The 18,132-nt window shown below is 40.4% G+C and overlaps 1 protein-coding gene across 7 annotated transcripts in view; it reads left to right on the plus strand.

Annotated features, from left to right (window-relative positions):
- LOC122767562 (microtubule-associated protein 4-like) overlaps positions 1 to 17,737 on the plus strand; it is a 64,699-nt gene extending 46,962 nt beyond the window's left edge. For 2 of the 7 annotated variants that reach the window (XM_044022897.1, XM_044022941.1), the window contains 5 exons: positions 3,213 to 3,281; positions 7,380 to 7,472; positions 9,175 to 9,256; positions 9,348 to 9,448; positions 9,608 to 10,161. In XM_044022897.1, coding sequence (XP_043878832.1) covers positions 3,213 to 3,281; positions 7,380 to 7,472; positions 9,175 to 9,256; positions 9,348 to 9,448; positions 9,608 to 9,814 — 552 coding nt within the window. In that variant the 3' untranslated portion in view covers positions 9,815 to 10,161. Of the gene's footprint in view, positions 1 to 3,212; positions 3,282 to 7,379; positions 7,473 to 9,174; positions 9,257 to 9,347; positions 9,449 to 9,607; positions 10,164 to 11,067 lie in introns of those variants that run through there. The other 5 variants (XM_044022915.1, XM_044022906.1, XM_044022949.1 and 2 more) reach the window with 5 other exon arrangements.
- The last annotated feature ends 395 nt before the right edge of the window (positions 17,738 to 18,132 follow it).

The following is an 18,132-nucleotide window of genomic DNA, read 5'->3' on the forward strand; positions in this document are numbered from 1 at the left end:
AGTACACTACTCAACAAAATATGTAACAATCTCATCGTTATTAGATCTTTTGATTCAAAAATCTTTCATTTAGGGCTGCGACTAATGTTTATTTTCATCATCAATTCATTTATGGATTATAGTTTGGTCCATAAAATGTAATAAAATGTTGATCAGTGTTTCTCAAACTTGACAATTATTCAGTTTTAATGATTTATTTGTCAAATGGAGCAAATCAATTAGAAAATATTCACATTTAATAAGCTGAAAAATCACAAAACTTGTCTCAAACTGATTTATTGTTTATTGATTCAGTCAACTTTACATTTTTTGTCCGTTTCTGTCATGTTTGTAGCATCTGAAACACATAAGGCTGCAACTAATGATTGTTTCATTTAATAATCGATTAGTTAATTGGTCCAGGAAGTGTTAATCAGAGGTTCTCAAACGTGGAAATGACGATGTTCTCAAACCAAAATGATTCAGTTTAAATGATGTTGTTGTTCTATGGAAAATATTCACTTTTAAGAAGCTAAAAAATCAGAAAACTTCATCCGCTCACTCAAAGGTACCCGGATTAGTAAGAAAATCAATAATCATGATCTTCCACCCTCTCCTCATCATCGTCATCATCACAGGTTTTCTTCTTGTTGTTCTTGCTCTGACTAATGCACAAGTAAATTTCACATCCTCAAAGCTTTAACATCCTCGTCTGTGTCCTGAGCACATGCTGCGTCACAGTCTGCAATACTGTCACCTACGCTCGTGTGTGTGTGTGTATGTGCGCATGTGTGTGCGCGTGTGCAAAGCTGCACACACATGTAATGAAGAATGAGACTTGAGTGGACAGGAAATAGAGAGGGTGTACTCCGTAAATAAAGACGCTCACTTTAGGAATAAGTTTGGGTTTTAACACACACACATTCTGGTTTTGCAGACCATGCAAAATCACACTCTGAGACTAAGACATATTGTATACAAAACCTTTTCTTTACTGTTGCACCCTATTTTAAGATAGAGCTCTATTTATGTAAACATACTGATTCAGCTCAGAGTGTTGCTTAATCATGTTGCTGCCATGTGTCTTAAAGAACCTCAAAGTCCTTGTAGTCACACAAACAAAGTTGGGAAACAATGAAGAAGTGTTTCTATTGCTATTTATGTGATAATAGGCGCAGTTATTTGTACATAAGGTACTTTTTTGTACATAAAGTACAAATAACTGGGCATGAAATGAGCTTCCCCTGTTTCTAGAACTGTAATATGGAAGATCCCATATGTTTCTGTGCACCCTCCCCCCTGTTGTAATAAAATGGTACAGCTCTGCTCAGAAAGACCATGCTGGGCTGTCTGTGTCTCCTCACTTGTCCCCCGGGGAAGTGTCGGTGTTGTCACTGTGAATCACAAACATCTCTTGTTCATCACTTCATACCTGACATTTTCCTATGACGCGTCAGTCCATGTCTGTCTGTCTGTCTGTCTGTCTGTCTGTCACCACCTGCCTGTGACTCAGCATTAAAAAGGACTTTTATTACGACTGTAGAAAGTGCTGGGTTTGCAGGTCATTTAAGATTTCGTTTAAAGGGATAGTTTAGGTCTTTTTTTTTGTTTTCTTTAGTGCGATTCTATGGAGTATTGACTGCACTTGGAGCAGAAAACATGGCTGCCAGCGGGTACACATCGACAAAATTGATTTTAGCCACTTAAATTAAATAGTTCATCGTTTAGGCCAGAAAATGTCAGATATTGTGTTTCTCAAATCTGGAAATGAGGACTCTCAAATGTCTTGTTTTTTCCACAAACTGAATAAAATAAAATCTTACTGATTTTTTTGTTATTTGGAGCAAAGAAACCAGGAAATATTCACATTTTAGAATTTCTGAAAATCAGAAAACGTGGTCATTATTTAAAAAGAAACATGACAATTAATATAATAATCGATAAAAGAATAATTGATCAAACAAGTACACATACATTATATATATATATATATACATATATATTTCTATATACATATACACATATACATGTGTATATGTATATATATATGTTTTTACACATACACAATATGACATAACCTTGTCTTTATTATGGCTGGTTATATTTATTCATTAACAGTCTAATCAACATATTTCTAGGATATTGTTCTGACAGTGTGTATTTTCTTTGGTTTTGTAAGATTTAGTGTTAAAATAAAGAACAACAATGACATTTTTTGTGTTTGAAAATTATCAGTATACTCTCACTCAGGTGGTTGTCAGCCTTTATTTTAGCTTCATGTGCAGCATTAAGACGCACTGTAAAAGAAGAAAAGTAGGTGATACATTTGCCTCTCCGTGTGTTTGCATGTTTTTACAGCTTCATCCTCTCTTTCATATGAACTGCCTGTTTGTCTGAACCTGCTTTCATGTCAGTCTCCCCCTTGGCTTTTCAGCTCCATGTGCCCCTGACACCTCACATTTACCCTCTTTTTGTTTTTCCATCCTGTCACGCAGCATGAGCGCTCCTTTTCAGTGACACCCTGTTTCATATTCACAGTGACTCCTCGCTTCCTCGCTCCCAGTATCATTTAGACACAATCGCACGGCCAATTAAAGAGTCTGGAGGCTCATGCTGCCGCCGCCGCCGCTGCTGCTCCTGTGTCTCCAAAATGTTCTCGTACACGACTCGACCAGAGCGGTCACTGGTGGTCAGCATTCAACTGTGATTCTTTGGGACATTATTTTAACATTCTCCTTTTACAGCAGGCTCCGTGTTCATCGAACAACTAATTTTCCATCCTCAGTATTTAGAAAAAACGGTCAACATTTATGTAAATGTGTCACTTTCTATGTGTTATGTTGTGTCCTTGTTGTGCAGTTGCTTCTGGCATTTGCTTGGCTCCGAGAAGAAGTACTGTACAGTCACACTGTTCATCTGCTGCGTTTTTACTGCCATCTGAACGGTTGCCATTGTCCATTTCATAATGTATATCACTGACGTTTTATTTCCTCCTGTTTCATTGGTTCATAACTAAATCCTATTTAGGTGCTACAACTACGAATTCACAACACACCTACACATTTGGCAGCTTCACTTTGCTGCTTTATTTTGCTCCACACAGTCATATCTAATGCTTCCATATCGTGTTTTTACCCCATTTCGATCATCCTCACCACTCCACCCCACTGTGTTGTGGTATGTGCTTTGTCGGAGGTTGTATTGACCAGGGGGGCGGTTGGTTATCTCCTCAGGTTTCCTCCACCCAGAACAACAAGACATCAGACCCCAGCAGCGCCACTGCCACTGCCGCCAAGGCCAAAGTGAGTCCCCCGCCACCTACACCCACCCTCACCCACATTCACCTACACCTACACGTTCTACATCCACGGCCACGCTGTTCCCTCCGTCAGCTCCACATTACAAAATATATATAACATATGGCGTCACTCGACGCTGCCAAATCCTGTACTGATTATTGCTGCCAAACTATGGTTTCTTTGACGGCTGTTAACACGTGATGTCCTCTCTACACGTGCTGTTTAAAGCGTGACAGCCACACAAACACCTTCCTAACATCGAGACTCTGAAGACAGTGGACTTGTCGTCAGCCGCAGGTTTATTGATGTTATGAACAGAAGGGAAAAACCTGCTAATAAGGTGTCAGATCTTGAGTCTGCAGAAATGGAACAGCATACACTCGATGACAACCTCCCCGTCACTAATGTCCCGTCACTCTTTAGGTGAAAATGATACCAAAAACTGACAAAGAAGACAGAAATCATGTACTGATCATTGTTGGCAGCTTGTCACCATTTCCATGGTGATTATGTTATGACTCAAACGGCAAACAGAAGGTCATCCTCACCCTCTGACTAGCATCGATGCATTTATTGCAGTTTTTGGGGTTACTAAACCCTCGTGAGAAATGTGAGGTCCTCTGTACGTGTGCTGTTTAAAGCTTGACAGCCACAGACGAACACCTTCAAGACTCGTCGTCAGTCGCAGGTTTATTGGCATTAGGAAGAAAAGTGGAACACAGAAAAAGGGGGGAAAAAAAGCACAGCTAATAAGGTGTCAGAGGAGGCAGAGTTGTAGTCTCTCTTTGTCTGTCCCCAAAGATGGATGCGTAAATAGATACTGTAGATAGATGATTTTTGACAGTAAGAAACTCATCAATAACATGACAATACTAATCAATTTTCTTATTTCTCTGTAAAAACTCATTTGTACTCTACTTTTGCGTTAATTTCGTTGTCCCTCATTGTGCGGCTCGCAGGGGAGATCCTGATGATGGGACGAAATGCAGCAATACCACTGGAGATCGTGGGAAGTATAGAGTAAATAGTCCAATCAGTTTTTGAGGGGCTATCCGGCAAAAGTCACAGCGGACATATGGAAATATTGAGAATGCCACTCGTCACCTATCTCTTTCATTGGCAACACCAACGAGTAATATTCAGTGGTCTTACACACCACTGCCACGGAATCCACTTGCGTTTCTTTCTATTTCGGATCAAAGACAATAAAATAACCTTGTCAGTGGTTGCCATGTTTGCTGATTGATGCCTGTAACGTGGTGCTCTTGGTACTCTGCCCTCTAGAGGAAGTGTTGCGTAAACGTCCGTACCAACGCAATGAAGGTATGTCGAAGAGTGACGAGAATAACGCTTGGGGACGGACGTAAAACGGATGAAAATAAAAGTAGAAATGGGCCTTAATTTGATGTCTTTTATTGTTGTTGAGAGTTTCTACATGAGAGTGTTTTGGATTTTTAGTGTGTTGATGTAACTGACGAGCGTTTCATCACAGTGTGGGATTTTCTGTTCACTGTTTGAATCCTATCACACACCTATCTCTTGAAATAGGTATTTTTTGGTACATTTTGTAAGAACTTTAAGTTGATTAAGATTAAAAATCAGCCCCTTTAACGAACACCGGCGCATTTATAGTGCTATTGTATGTTTTCGGTGCCGTGATCTCACTTAACCTTTGTTGAACAAGGGACACTGTGGCCACAAGTAATTACATTATCATCAGGCAGCCTTACTGAGATTTATCACTGAGAAAATGGATCGTAATCATGCACACATTCATTGAGTGTAATTGCGTGGCAAAATTGGCCTTTTTGTCCGAGCTAAGTGCGGCACCTTTTCCAACCGCCATGACTTCATGTAGTGTTCAAAACATTCAAACCAAACTACATCATTATCTACACTTCTGTATCCGTCCGTCTTTCTAAAGGGAAACCCCTGTGGATTTCGATTTTTCCTCGTAAAAAATCAAATGGATTGAAGTGGCAGGCATTGACGTCACTGAGTCTCAAACTGACCCTTGACTTTAATGCCTTTTCCTGAAGTACAACAATAACAAACTGCGCTGACACTGAAAGAAGACAACATAGCAAGGAAGTGCAAGGGAAGTATTGTGATGTTGTAATGTAACAAAGTACAAAATTCACGCATCTTTTACTATGCTACATTTTCACCCATAGCAAGATAAGTTTAAGTGTCTTGCTCAAGGACACATATGGACTAGCAGAGCCAGGAATTGAACCCACAACCTCCCAGTTAAAAGACAACTCGCCCTACCACTGATCCACCATAGCTTGATCCAAGCTTACTTTTATTATGATTATTATTATAATTATTATTATTTTTTGGACACTCAAAGATGCTTTTACATGCAATGCAAATATTCAAATATGCAATTAAGATTAAAATAACAAATATTATGCTCATAGTAAACTTTGCACTCACACACAAACGAGTGTGTGAGTGCGTGTGTGTGTGTGTGTGTGCACATGTTAAGTATTGAATATTACTGCTGTGAGTCACCCATTGCTGGTGCCACCTGCGTCATTGTGCTGTTTTCAGGTGGGGGAGACTAAGATGAGACACAGAGGTGATGAAGGAAGGTGTCTCAGGTGTGCTCCAGGGCTTTCAACCACTCACGATCGCCGGCTTTTAGCAGTGCTGTCACTAGAAACACCAGACTCCTCTGTTAAATATTGAGATTTTAGACATTTCCTTTGCTAAATGTTAGAGATTAAACGCATGTTTTCAGGATTTTTAAGTCTACACATCTACAGTTCGGCATTGTTCAGTTAGATTCTTGTGTCGGATGTCACACTCATGACTCATCCATTGACGACACTCTCTGACCAATCAGTGGCCGTCAGTCTGTTGATGTCACATTTTAGTATCGGCTCATCTCGCTTGGAACCACGTCAGAGCAGGTACTAAAAAAACTACCAGGTACTATCACTAATGGAAAAGCAAAAAAAAAAAAGTCCTCATGGAGATTTCTGAAGAGCTGGTTAGAGCCAAGATTTTAATTATGGTTAACGTTAGGCAGTAACTGATGACGTCATGGCTACGTAAACCTGCGTGTGTGTGATTTCCATCAGGTCTTATTGTTAACTTGTCCAGTTGTCTTCTTGTTTACCTTTAATATCACGTCCACGTCACTCAACAGATAATGGTTCTCAACAAAACTAACTGTCCACTTCATCTTCTCTCCTCCACTGTCCTGTATTTCTAGCTTGCAGGAAGCTGCCGCGCTTTACAACAGCATGTGTCAGAGCATGTTGCATGTGCTGAGTCACTTCCCATGTTTTCCTTCTGTGCTTGCTTAATTTAAAGGGTTAGTTCAGGTAGTTTTTGAAGTGTGGTTGTATGAGGGCTCTGAACATGTGCAGTATGTGTCCCCTGTGATATCTGCTTTATCTCACTGAAAATTAAGTTTGTGTTGCTTTGTAAACGGCTCACTCTCTTGCACCAAAGCTCATAGAGAAAGTCAGTGTTTTTAGCTCACAAGGACATGGGAGCTGCTTGTTTACTGCTACCTCATTTGGTAAATTGTGTCACTTAGGTAAATCCAAAATGGATGATTTCAAACACTAGTGTCAAACAAATAGCACACTTGAACTTACAGATGGAGGTTGTAGTGGTTTAATAACCCCTGTGTGCTGTGATGTGAACACACAGATTTTCTCTATGGCCTTAGGTGCAGGGAGTGATCTGTTTACAAAGCGACACAAACTCAATGATTAGATAAAGCAGCAATGACATCGTTGACTTAAGCATGTCTCCGTACATCATACAAGACCTCATAAAATCTTGAACTACCACTTAAATTTCTATGTGTAAATGGATTTGCTCTGTTTTTAATTCAGCCAGTCGTCCTTCTTTGCTAAAATCAACGTTGACTCTTGTAAGAATTCACAAACACTTCACTGAACTCATGTGCAGGAAATTTATCCACATTTACAGAACAAGGCTGCTCTGTTTTCTCAACCTGCCAGCTGCTCTTTTTCACCGCTCATGTCTGTTTTCCTGTTACGTCTTTCTTTCTTCCTTCCTTTCTCTCTCTCTCTCTCTCTCTCTCTCTCGTCTGTGCTCCTGCGTGACTCTCTTTAGGTTCAGATAGTGCACAAAAAGCTGGACTTCAGCCATATCACGTCTCGCTGTGGCTCCAAAGACAATATCAAACACGTCCCCGGAGGTGGCAATGTGAGTACCGTTGGAGCTGGAGGCCGACTCTGTTTAACACTCATCATATTTTATGCGAAAGTAGCCTTGTTCTAGTTCTATACTAGTCCAACTTAAAACAAAACAACATCAATGGGATCAAATGGGAATCTCATTATTGGCTTTTTAATTGAATTTTCTGTACATGATGCAGACGAAATGCCATATCTTCAATATCTATCAGATATTTACAATAAAATGTATAGTTATAGTCACTGCACTGTCATGCACCATCTTGATTTGAGCTAATCTCACAGTCACTGCCATTAATAAAACAAAACAACTAAAGGTTAATCCTCTTAAGAGCGAGCCCCACTGACTTTGCCCGTGCGTGCATACATTGCAAATGATGATGTTAAAAGGTTTTAATCAATATCCATAGTATAGTGTATGTGGAGCAATCACGCCTGGTTCAACTGCAAAAGAGCAGATAGATGAGCAGATTATTTTTGATGTTTCCTTAGTCTGAAATGTCATCACTTGCACTTTGAAACCTGTTTCCAAATGTAGAGTGACTCCTCTCTGTGTTCCCCAGTATACCTCCTGTGTTTAGATGTCACGTCACCTGACATTTGCATGCCGCACACAGCAGGAAGTGAATTGTTATGGAATATTAACAATTAAAACTCAGTAGCCCAATCAGCAGGCAGCTTCCTAAGCCCCGCCCATGGACAGAATTACAATAAACAAACAAAGGAGCGCAACGTGAACAAGTCACGGCCAAAATTCCAATCACTGCAAACAAAATGTGTTTTTAAAATGTGTTGTTTGATGATAATCTAATTCCATGAATAGTGCCACAATTGGACTCTTCTGCTCAAAGAAATCTGGCTGTTCAGCAGTTTTTTTGAGGATAAAACCCCCAAAAAACTGTTGTCTCCACTTGCCCCTGTTCTGCTGCTGTATACATACAAATGCTCCCCCAGTTGGTTCTGATAGTTTTGCTTGACAGAGCCTGGTTCTGTTCATGAAGTCCGGACAGAGGCAGAATATTAACATCAACACGCACTACAGCTTAAAATCAAGTTGGAATGCAACGATCAAACATATGTATATTTGAAATGGCTGTTTAAAACGCGAGTAAATGTAATCAAAATACCAGGAAAATGGTCAGAAAAGTTACAGTATGTGTCATAATGGTTTGTCATCAAAGGGTTTGGGAAACGCTGTCTAATATATGTAATATAAATCCAAAAAATATATAAGTGCTTGTGGTTTTAGGTTCCTCCTGTTTGTCATGAAACGTATGAATCCGACTGACCTTATCACACGCAGTCGGGAAGGTCACAGAAAGCATCTCTCAGAGTCCGCTAATGCCCACAGCTGTCACACCGCTCGGGGGGGTTTTCTCGCTGTGATCTTGAACACACAAACGCTCTTGCGACGTGACAACAGCCTAACAACCGGCTGCTCCCGTTCCTCCAATTACAGCCTGTCCTGACTTCTCAGCATAAACGGTGCATCATCCACCAGCCTTAAGAAAACAAGGAGGCACCTTCACTATGAATAGAACAGGTCAGAGTCGGGAGAATCTTGTTTATGTAACGCTCTCTATAGAATAGAAATGAGATAAGGGTTTGACAGGGACATTCTGAGGTGTATAGTATATCATACTAGTTATATGTTGTACGACGACAATGAGTGAGTACAGACAGGCTACATTTTGATCCCTCTCTCTGTCCAGGTGCAGATCCTGAGTAAGAAGGTTGACGTGAGCAAGGTCACCTCCAAATGTGGCTCTAAGGACAACATCAAATACAAGCCGGGTACGACTCAATAATCGCCTCCTCCATTCACACACACACGCTCTTCTTTTTCTATTTCATTACATCCTGTTGTTCTTGTTCTTTGCCCCAGGTGGTGGTGATGTGAAGATTGAGTCTCATAAGCTCAACATTAAGGCAAAGTCTAAGATTGGATCAATGGACAATGTGGGAGAGCAGACCAACGGACACAAGGTCACACAGAAAACCCAGTTGCGAGTCAACAGTTAGGCTCTGCTGACTCATTGTGCTTTTACTCATCATCACCACTAGATGGTGTGCTTCCAAAAAACAACAACTAAGCGGAAGCATGGTTGTCTTTGTGTGTGTGTGTGTGTCTATATTTGGCTGCAGGAGGAGAAAGCAGAGGAGAAGACATCTTCACCCCCAAGTGGCGCTCCAGCAACAGCACCAGCAGACGTTGCTAAGGCAACAGCACCTGCAGGTGTTGCTAAGGAGAACGGGGCAAAGGAGGCCATGCCCACTCCTTTTGGGGGAGACGTACTGAGGGAGCCCCTAAGCATAGACAAACGCATCACTGAGACAAGTGGGTGTAAATGAACACACACACATACAATGCACAGGGGATCATTTTTTCAGGTGTTACTATCACACAGCGATGGACAGAGAATATTCAGACACAACACTAAAAAAAAGAAGAAAAAGAAAAACTTAAAAACTAAAAAAAAATGATTAAGATTTTTTACTGATTCCTATTAGGGAAATTTGTGAGTTCCAATAGCTCTGAACAGAATTAGGGAGCTGCTAAAAAAGAAGAATGAATAAATGAATTGTGTTATGAGATAAACACCTACAAAAAAATATAAGATATTATGAAGTATATACATGTATACAAGTTTTCTTTTTTGTGGTGAAACATCAGAACCTAGCACCTATCTGGACAAGATAATAATCTTTATCTTGTCCAGAGTGACCTGACCAGATTTGAAGTTGATTGCAGTTAAACTGTAGGAGGAGATTGTTCCACATGTGCAAAATTAGCTCCCAATTGCCGTTCTTCCCGTTTAGTCCTCTTTTGTGCTTCCCCAACACTAAATGCATGTATGAACTTTCATTCATGTACGTGAACCCTGCCACAGGATCACCTTATAGAGGTTTTTCAGGTACATTTTTATCCCCTTTTTTCTTTCCATGTGCCACATTTCATGAGTTTTTGGGCATCAAATTTGTGATTTACTTCCGCGCAGAATAGTAATAAAAACTCATAGTATAGTATAATAAACTATGCCTCATGTACCGAATGAACTATTTAAAAAATATTTTGGCTGTTTATTTCATCTTTATGGCAGAAGAATATTTGTACCACAGATGGAGAATTATCTTCTTGAAATGGCTGCGATATCACAAATGTGTTGTTCACAGCTTTGTAGTTTAAAAGGTGTAAAATGACTGTATCGGACTGATACCAGCATCCGTAGATCATTTATGTTGGACATGAAAAAGTGATATTGAGCCTTCCTGATTGCTAAATAAGTATTAGTAGATATTGTGCGCAGCTGATGCAGTATCGGGGGGAAGAGAAGGTGAGCAGATTCTTTGTGACTAAATTAAATTATGAAGAGGTCTGCGTAGTTAAGATCAATGGGTCTTGGAGGTTAAAATTATCTCTGCAGCCACTGCAGCTGGCTTCTGAGTTCAGAGACACCAGACTTGGTCTAATTGATGAATGTGCATCAGTGTTAATGTAACAGAAACAGGAGCGTTCACATAACCCTTTCCCTGACAGTAGCAGCCTGTTATAGATTGTCTGACCAGTACATTTCCACCTCCTTGTGTTGTGCTCCCCTCCACAGATTGAGTCCCAGTGAACCTGTGGATTCCGGTGGGACACGCATTTGGCGTTTGTCGACCTGCCAATCAACAGACCAACCAACCTACCACAGCGCAGTCACTTCCCTCTGGCCCCGCCCCCTCATCTTTGCCCAGCACAGCAACAAACTGACCGATCACCTCTCAGTGTTTTTCTGGGGTCCACCTGCCAGCTTCCCGCTCCCGACCTTGACCTCTCAATATCCCCAGGCTGACCTTTGGCCTTGCCTGTAACAGAGATTCTGCCGGTTGTGCGTTTGGTGAGTGGGGCTTTCCACTCAACCGATAAAAAAACAAACAAAAAAAACCACCTCCTAAGCAGTGATTTAGAGGACTAAATCTAACAACCCAAACGCAATAAACCCACACAATCGTAATGATGCATTAACTATTTTCAGCATAGTTTTTCACAAAATATTTCCACGAATGAGTCTAATTTTTATGTTTTAAACATTTCTACATGTGGCCCAAACACGATTACAAATCCACTTTACTCTTTCAACGTCATTGTCCCTCCTCCATTCCCAGTCCATGCCCATTTAGCTGTAGACCACACTAACCAGGCTGAGGCTTGCTGCCAGCCAGCAGCGGGGCAAAGACTGTCAAGTCTGCTTCAGATCAACACATTCCAGCCTCCCAGGCAGCCAGCAATTATCTAAATCTACAGTATCTACAGCACTGCACGATGTCTCATTATAGATCAATTAGGTATTATCTCCCAATACTTATGTTGGTATCATTGCACCGGTTTTTCTCCTCTAGATTAATTGAAGTAATGCTTGTTCAGAACAGAGAAGATACGATATAGGGATGTCGGGGTATTTTTCCCATGTTTCGTGAAAGGATGTATTCGGGTGCTGAGGAGGAAAAAGCTACAAAAGATCTGATGATTTTGTGATTAGTGCAGGATAATCATGAGGGTGGGTTGGCATGAAGGGAGAGGGCATCAATTACGTTTCTGGAGAGGCCTTGGCTCGAAATGGACTTGGCAGTGAACACAGTAATCGGATACTGCAGCCAAATAATTTTTGCGAGGCTGAAATGACAGTGTGAGATGACAGCGTTTGACCTTGACGCGGTGAACACAGATTCAAGCTGTGGGAGTGATTCTAACACTTCATCATTATAGTGTTAAATCTTGGGAGTTAAACTGCGAGCTGCACCTTTTAGTCAAGAATACGGGAGCCCTGAGGCACAGTAACAAATTGTACTGTATGTTGCACTTTTCTTGTTGATGCACTAATGTCACAAGCTGCTTTTTAAAGGTCTTTCCAAGGTAAAAATGGCCAAAAGTTCTAGTAACTTAAATTGGTAATTAGTGGTTTGTGTCATGTGGGCAAAAGAAGTAAAACGCAAATATATTTTTGCGTTTTATTTGAATGAAACTTGACCCATGAATTTGTGCTGTTGACCGACGGCAAGCCTTTGAAACCACGCTGGCATTTGAGGGATGAGAAAGCTCAAGAGTCCAATATGATGGAAGCTTTCATATCTTCTTACTTTTATTCATCCATGTTCATTCAAATCTCCCATTTCGCCAGGTAAAGTGATTTTAAAGAAGGAAAAAAAGAGGTTAGCAGACACAAAAGCAGTGTTTCTTCTTTGTCCTGCTAGCACATGTGCTAGCTAATCCCACTAACAGCGATGAAGCTGGCTAAAACAGAGAAGATTCAGAGAGCTGCTGTGACTTGTCTCGCACTAGTTCAATATTAATGATTAGTTTGCCTGCTGCGGTAAAAGATCACCAGGTAGTCCTGTGTGTAGCTAGTCCCTGTATCTATTGTTGGGCCACTTTCTGGTTGTGACAGGGCTTTAATTCGTAAAGTATTTTTATTTTATTCATACATCAGGGTATCAGTCCAAACTACTGTGGATGTCACTGTTCAGTTTGGCTCTATTGAAATATATTTAAACAACAAAAAACACCTTATATTAAAGCTGCTGTCAGTGAGGTCGTCTTTTGGCTAACTTCCTGTTCCTGTTAGCATTCCCCCTCCCTCCTCCCAACGTCACTTGACAAACTTGGGTATTGGGTAAAATGTTCTGGGATACTAGGAAAAAGTTTCACTTAGATTTACTCTGCACTTACACCCTACTGTATGTATGGCTTCATTGTTTGACAGCGGGCATGTCTGACACTACGTGCTGGAGGAGGCTACCGCAAGTTAGCAGAGCAGCGTTAGCATGGCTGATTTCGTAGCAAGAGCTGCTAATGTTGCTAAAGGAGTGTTTGTTTGCCATTTTTTGGTGCATTCTGTTTGACAAAAACACTGGCAACGGCGGGAACAGTCGTGTCCAAGAGCTAACTCGTGTCTGTGCTGGAGTATTTGCAGTATTGGAAATACTGACATTTCTCAACTTGTGCCACTTGCAGCGTTTCAGCTGACGCCTCCACTGTGTATGTAGGAGTGTAGCGTTACTGTCAAGAGACCCAAGTTCAGTGACAGCTGTCTAATTAACACATGTTTTAACCAAAGGATTTCGCTGTCAGCAGCTTTCAAAAAGTCTAACACTTACAAACCCGCCAGTGTTTATCTCCAAACCAGTTAATGCCACAAACGTCCGCTCTTTTTTAGTACGTCTGTTTTTGCCACAGCACAATCACCCACCACAACACACAAAACACCGTTAAGTGTCTCCAACAGTGATACAGTCACACCAAACCTGTTATGAATTTGTCCGTCCCACTCATACACATGAACTCCCCAGTGAGTGGAGGAGCCCCAGCAGTCACGCTGAGTTGTGTAGTAGTATTTATAGTCTTACATACGGCTGATATGTAGACAGACGGACTGACCACAGTGTCCTCCACATCCAGGTCATTTTGTTGTGGGCTCAAGTCTTCGAACTCACTCTGTTAACTTTCTGTTCACACACACTCTCTCAGACACACCTTCACAAAAGTAAGCACAGATCTATACACAGACACTCTATACCAGTACACTCATTACGGCTGCCTAAACAAAGCGTTATCCTGAACCTAAACCATAACCTTAACCTGACCACTATCCATCTCACCCCCTAAACTTAACCATGCTGCATTAGGACCAGATGTTTGTCTTCATGAGGACTTCTGGCGCTGACAAGGTCAGTGTCTATGCCAGAAAAGGTTCATAAGAGGTAGCAAATACACACACAATTCTTGTACAGCACATTCACAGCCCCTTATCCTAACCCTTAACCTCACCCTAAAACCAAGTCTTACCCCTCGAAAAGCCCTTTAAAGTTATGAGGATCTGCTACAATGTCCTCACAAAGATAGGTTTGAATCAGAATTTGTCCTCACGGCCTCCTACAGACATGTACACGCATTAACAAGCACACACTACACAAAGCAGCAGCCTGTAATAGAAGTGTTGTACTGCTTATCTGTTATAGAATGAAATCAACTCTTTCGTATCGTGTGTTTCGGTGGTCGCCGCTGACGTTGTTAAAACATCGATGAGCTGTGTCGCTGTGTCGTTCCCGCCATAGTCATTGTCGGACACGTAGGCTCATAGGCTTTGTTGCCGTCTGTCTCCTCCTCCTCCCCCCCATGGTGTTTTACTCCAACATTGTTGACAGCAATACAGCGATCATAGTCGAGAACGTCTGACGCATACTCGGGAGGGACGGACAGAGAACGATCGCCGAGGTGTGATGCGTTAGAAGAGCCACAAGTTCACTTGCAGGAAGAGCTGAAGTCGGAATTTTTCTTTGCAGCTTGTAAATGATTTTACTTATTTATTGAGTAGGACTTATTAAATGCTACCACCACCAACTTATACATGTGAAGAATTGAGAACTGCACAGCAGTGTCTAGTTATTAATCTCTTTGGCATAATACAGTATTTCACCATCGGTGTTGTGTACATAAATACCTGAATGGACTTAAACAGCTTTGTCAAGTTTTGGTTTTGTTTGTTTGTATGACGGGATATACAAAAGAAAACGTGTGAAATAAATAATCTTCAGGAGGTAGCTGTGGGCAACTGGACTTGCGTCAAGCAACAACTGAAGATGTCGAAAGTTCCAAATGTGATGAATGCAGCAGTATTTCTGTCCTGCCAGGAAGCTCTTTCATTTGAATGATTCAAAATGCTTGCGAAATTAATAGTTAATGGGGGAAATTACTTTGTAGAAGTAGGGAATGTTATTTTTGCTTATTTCTTTCACTTGTTAAACGTCTAAAATGACTTGGCAGAAATGGAGAGAAGGTGTGATTCTAAAGTCTGTTCGTATTATTTCAGGAAATCACCTTGTTTTGGAACTTAATAAGATTCTATGAAAATGACACTGTGATGTGACTTTGATTTACAGACCAGAAGCGTTGTGATGTGTGACATTGGTAGAAAAAAACAAAAAGAAAGAAAAAAAGAAAAAGAAGAGTCAAAGCAGCCATCTACTCACCGCAATTCTATGCATTATGATGGTCTCCATTGATACTATGAAGGATTTGGTGACACGTTTGTGACGTGTCTCCTTACTTGTCAGATGTGTGAAGTGTTGCAACTGCATCCATCCTGTAGAGGGCACTGCTTAGCCTCTGGAACACTGATAGTCTGGCTCCGACTGACACCTATCCAATCGACAAAAGCAGATCGAGGAAACCTTATATCAACATCTGTTGCGTTACACACTGTTCTCATTCAAACTAGCTTTGGTGGCCACGTTATATTATTGTGTCTGGAACTTTACAGCTATTTAAACTATATGGATGTACAGCCCCCCCCCCAAGTCCTGTGTGCACTTTGAATACAGTCCCGACACACTTCCGTGATATAAGAGTTGCTCATATTTAATATTGTCCTGCTCCTTGAAGTTGTTCTCATGAGTTGCCTAACAGTGAAACATTGCAGTTAAGCGATGTGAGTGCGTGAGTCATGTGAAAAATGTCCATGTGAATCGTCAAGAGTAGAGGAACAAAAGGGATGGAAGGTATTCAGTAGATGATAGGCAGTGGTTTGTATTCATAGAAATAGGACGTTCGTGGGTTTCAGTGGTACTTCGGTTCATGGTGTTGTGCTGCTGGTATTAATGGTTCAACACTGAAGTCTCCATTGACTGGTTTTTGATATTCGGTCCAAGCTGTTGGAGTTCCAGAACATTTCATTAGTGGCACATGTCACGACCTGATTATATAATAATTCCTGCTTTAATGGTAAGATTTAATATCATTAGGTTTAAGATGAGATTCATGCTTTTGGATTCAGTAGTAACCAGAAGTAGGCATAAAGTCAAAATGAAACAACCTGATTTACTCAGATAAACATTTCGCCAAAAGTCTTGATTCCCCAGTTTTTACCACAAATACCACCCTTCCACTAGTACGTCACACTGACCCTTGTTTACAAGCAAATTTAGCGTCAAACTTAATGTGAATAATAATAATTCCAGAACCATTGTAGTTACGACAATGTTTTGTCATTCCAGAAGTAACCTGAATAAATGAAAATCAAACAAAAAAGAGAAGGAAAAAAACGTACTTCCTAACAGGGTGGATACTGACAAATGAGCTTAAACCTGTAATCTTTAAGGTTATTAATAATAATGATAATAACAATAATAGTAATAATGATAATGGTATTGTTATAACGTTTTATTTTTTCGGTCTGCCTTTTATTTCTGCTACGAAAAAGGGCTGCTGAAGCTTCAAGAATGTTTGAAAAAAAAATGTATCAAAGATGCAAGATTATGAAATCATGGATGAGGTCTGTCTCTGTTCTGTTATATGTAATGCTTTTTACCAGATTCATAGTGCTGGGTAGAGAGGGAGTTTGTGTGTGGTGTTGGTGTGATGTGTACGAGAGCTGAGAGTGGACACACACCAGCAGCCCCGTTTTCTTCTGCCCACCACCATCCCAGTTAGATTAAAACAGTAACAGGACTTAGTCTTTTGGCATGTGGTGTAAAGTAATGTTCTGTATTAGACCGCTCCTATGTAGACATCTCGACCTACCTACCAACACAGGACTGAAGCACTGTAAAGGGGACGTTTTGGACCAAATTATCTCCTAAAAAGGTCAATTTATTGTTTAATTGTGGACCAAAATTAAATTTTGAGCATATTTGTATTTTGAGTTTGACCTGTCAAGCTAATCCTAGTTAAAAATGATAATAAAATGAATGAAGGATAGTGTTGGTAGATATGTACTTGGAGCCCCTTAGTGTGTCCCACACCTACAGCAGTTTGTCAGCATCACAGCATTGAAAAGTAGATTTCTCTGTTTGCAGCTAAGACCAGTGAAATCGACATTCCAAAAAAGAAAATAATCTAGAGCTTTGTTTAAACTGTATTGAACTGTCACAGTATTATTATTATTTGTATCTTTGTATCTGTGCTTGTTTCAGCTACATTTTACAAATCTGACACATTACAAATTGAGAGTAATCTACTCCTCAGTCCTGTGTACTGGAGTGGATCCACTGTAGTGTGATGTATTGTAACCGTAGGGCACAACACCATAGCCAGAGCATGCAGACGACAACAAACAAACAAGCAAACTGCTGATTGTTAGAAGCATTTGTCCTGTTAGATAGAGCTGATCTCTCCCTGCAATTCTGAATATTTGGTATGAAAGAGATGTTCCTTGTGATTAATTGTTAACCTGTGATGTGAATATTAATCATGAAATAAATAAAAAAAAAAGATGAGCAAAAGATCAGGTAATGTCACTTCTATGTTATGTTTTCTGTATTAATTATGTATTTATTCCACTATTTATCTGTAGTTTTGTTATATATGACACCTGGTTGAGATAAAAGTTACTGGTGGTAAACTCAAATAAGGTTGATTACTACAAGTCAAAGGAACAAAACAAACTTAATTAAGACATTTTTGTCAACTGTGTTTACCTATGGCATTTCTATGCTACTGTGGATTTTAGTCAGGCAGCTAGAGTTTAAAAATAGGCTCTTTTCATGTGTTTTAGCAGGAAATGTGTCACTCATGTTATTATTAATATTAATGATGGCTCTGTTCAGTTCATCTAAGACAGGACAGAGTTAGATTAATTTAGCCTTTCACACCTTTTCGTGGTTTTTGTACCGTGGCTTGTCATAATGGCTTC

The sequence above is a fragment of the Solea senegalensis genome, linkage group LG1 (assembly GCF_019176455.1).
Source record: "Solea senegalensis isolate Sse05_10M linkage group LG1, IFAPA_SoseM_1, whole genome shotgun sequence".
Classification (NCBI taxonomy): Eukaryota; Metazoa; Chordata; class Actinopteri; order Pleuronectiformes; family Soleidae; genus Solea; species Solea senegalensis.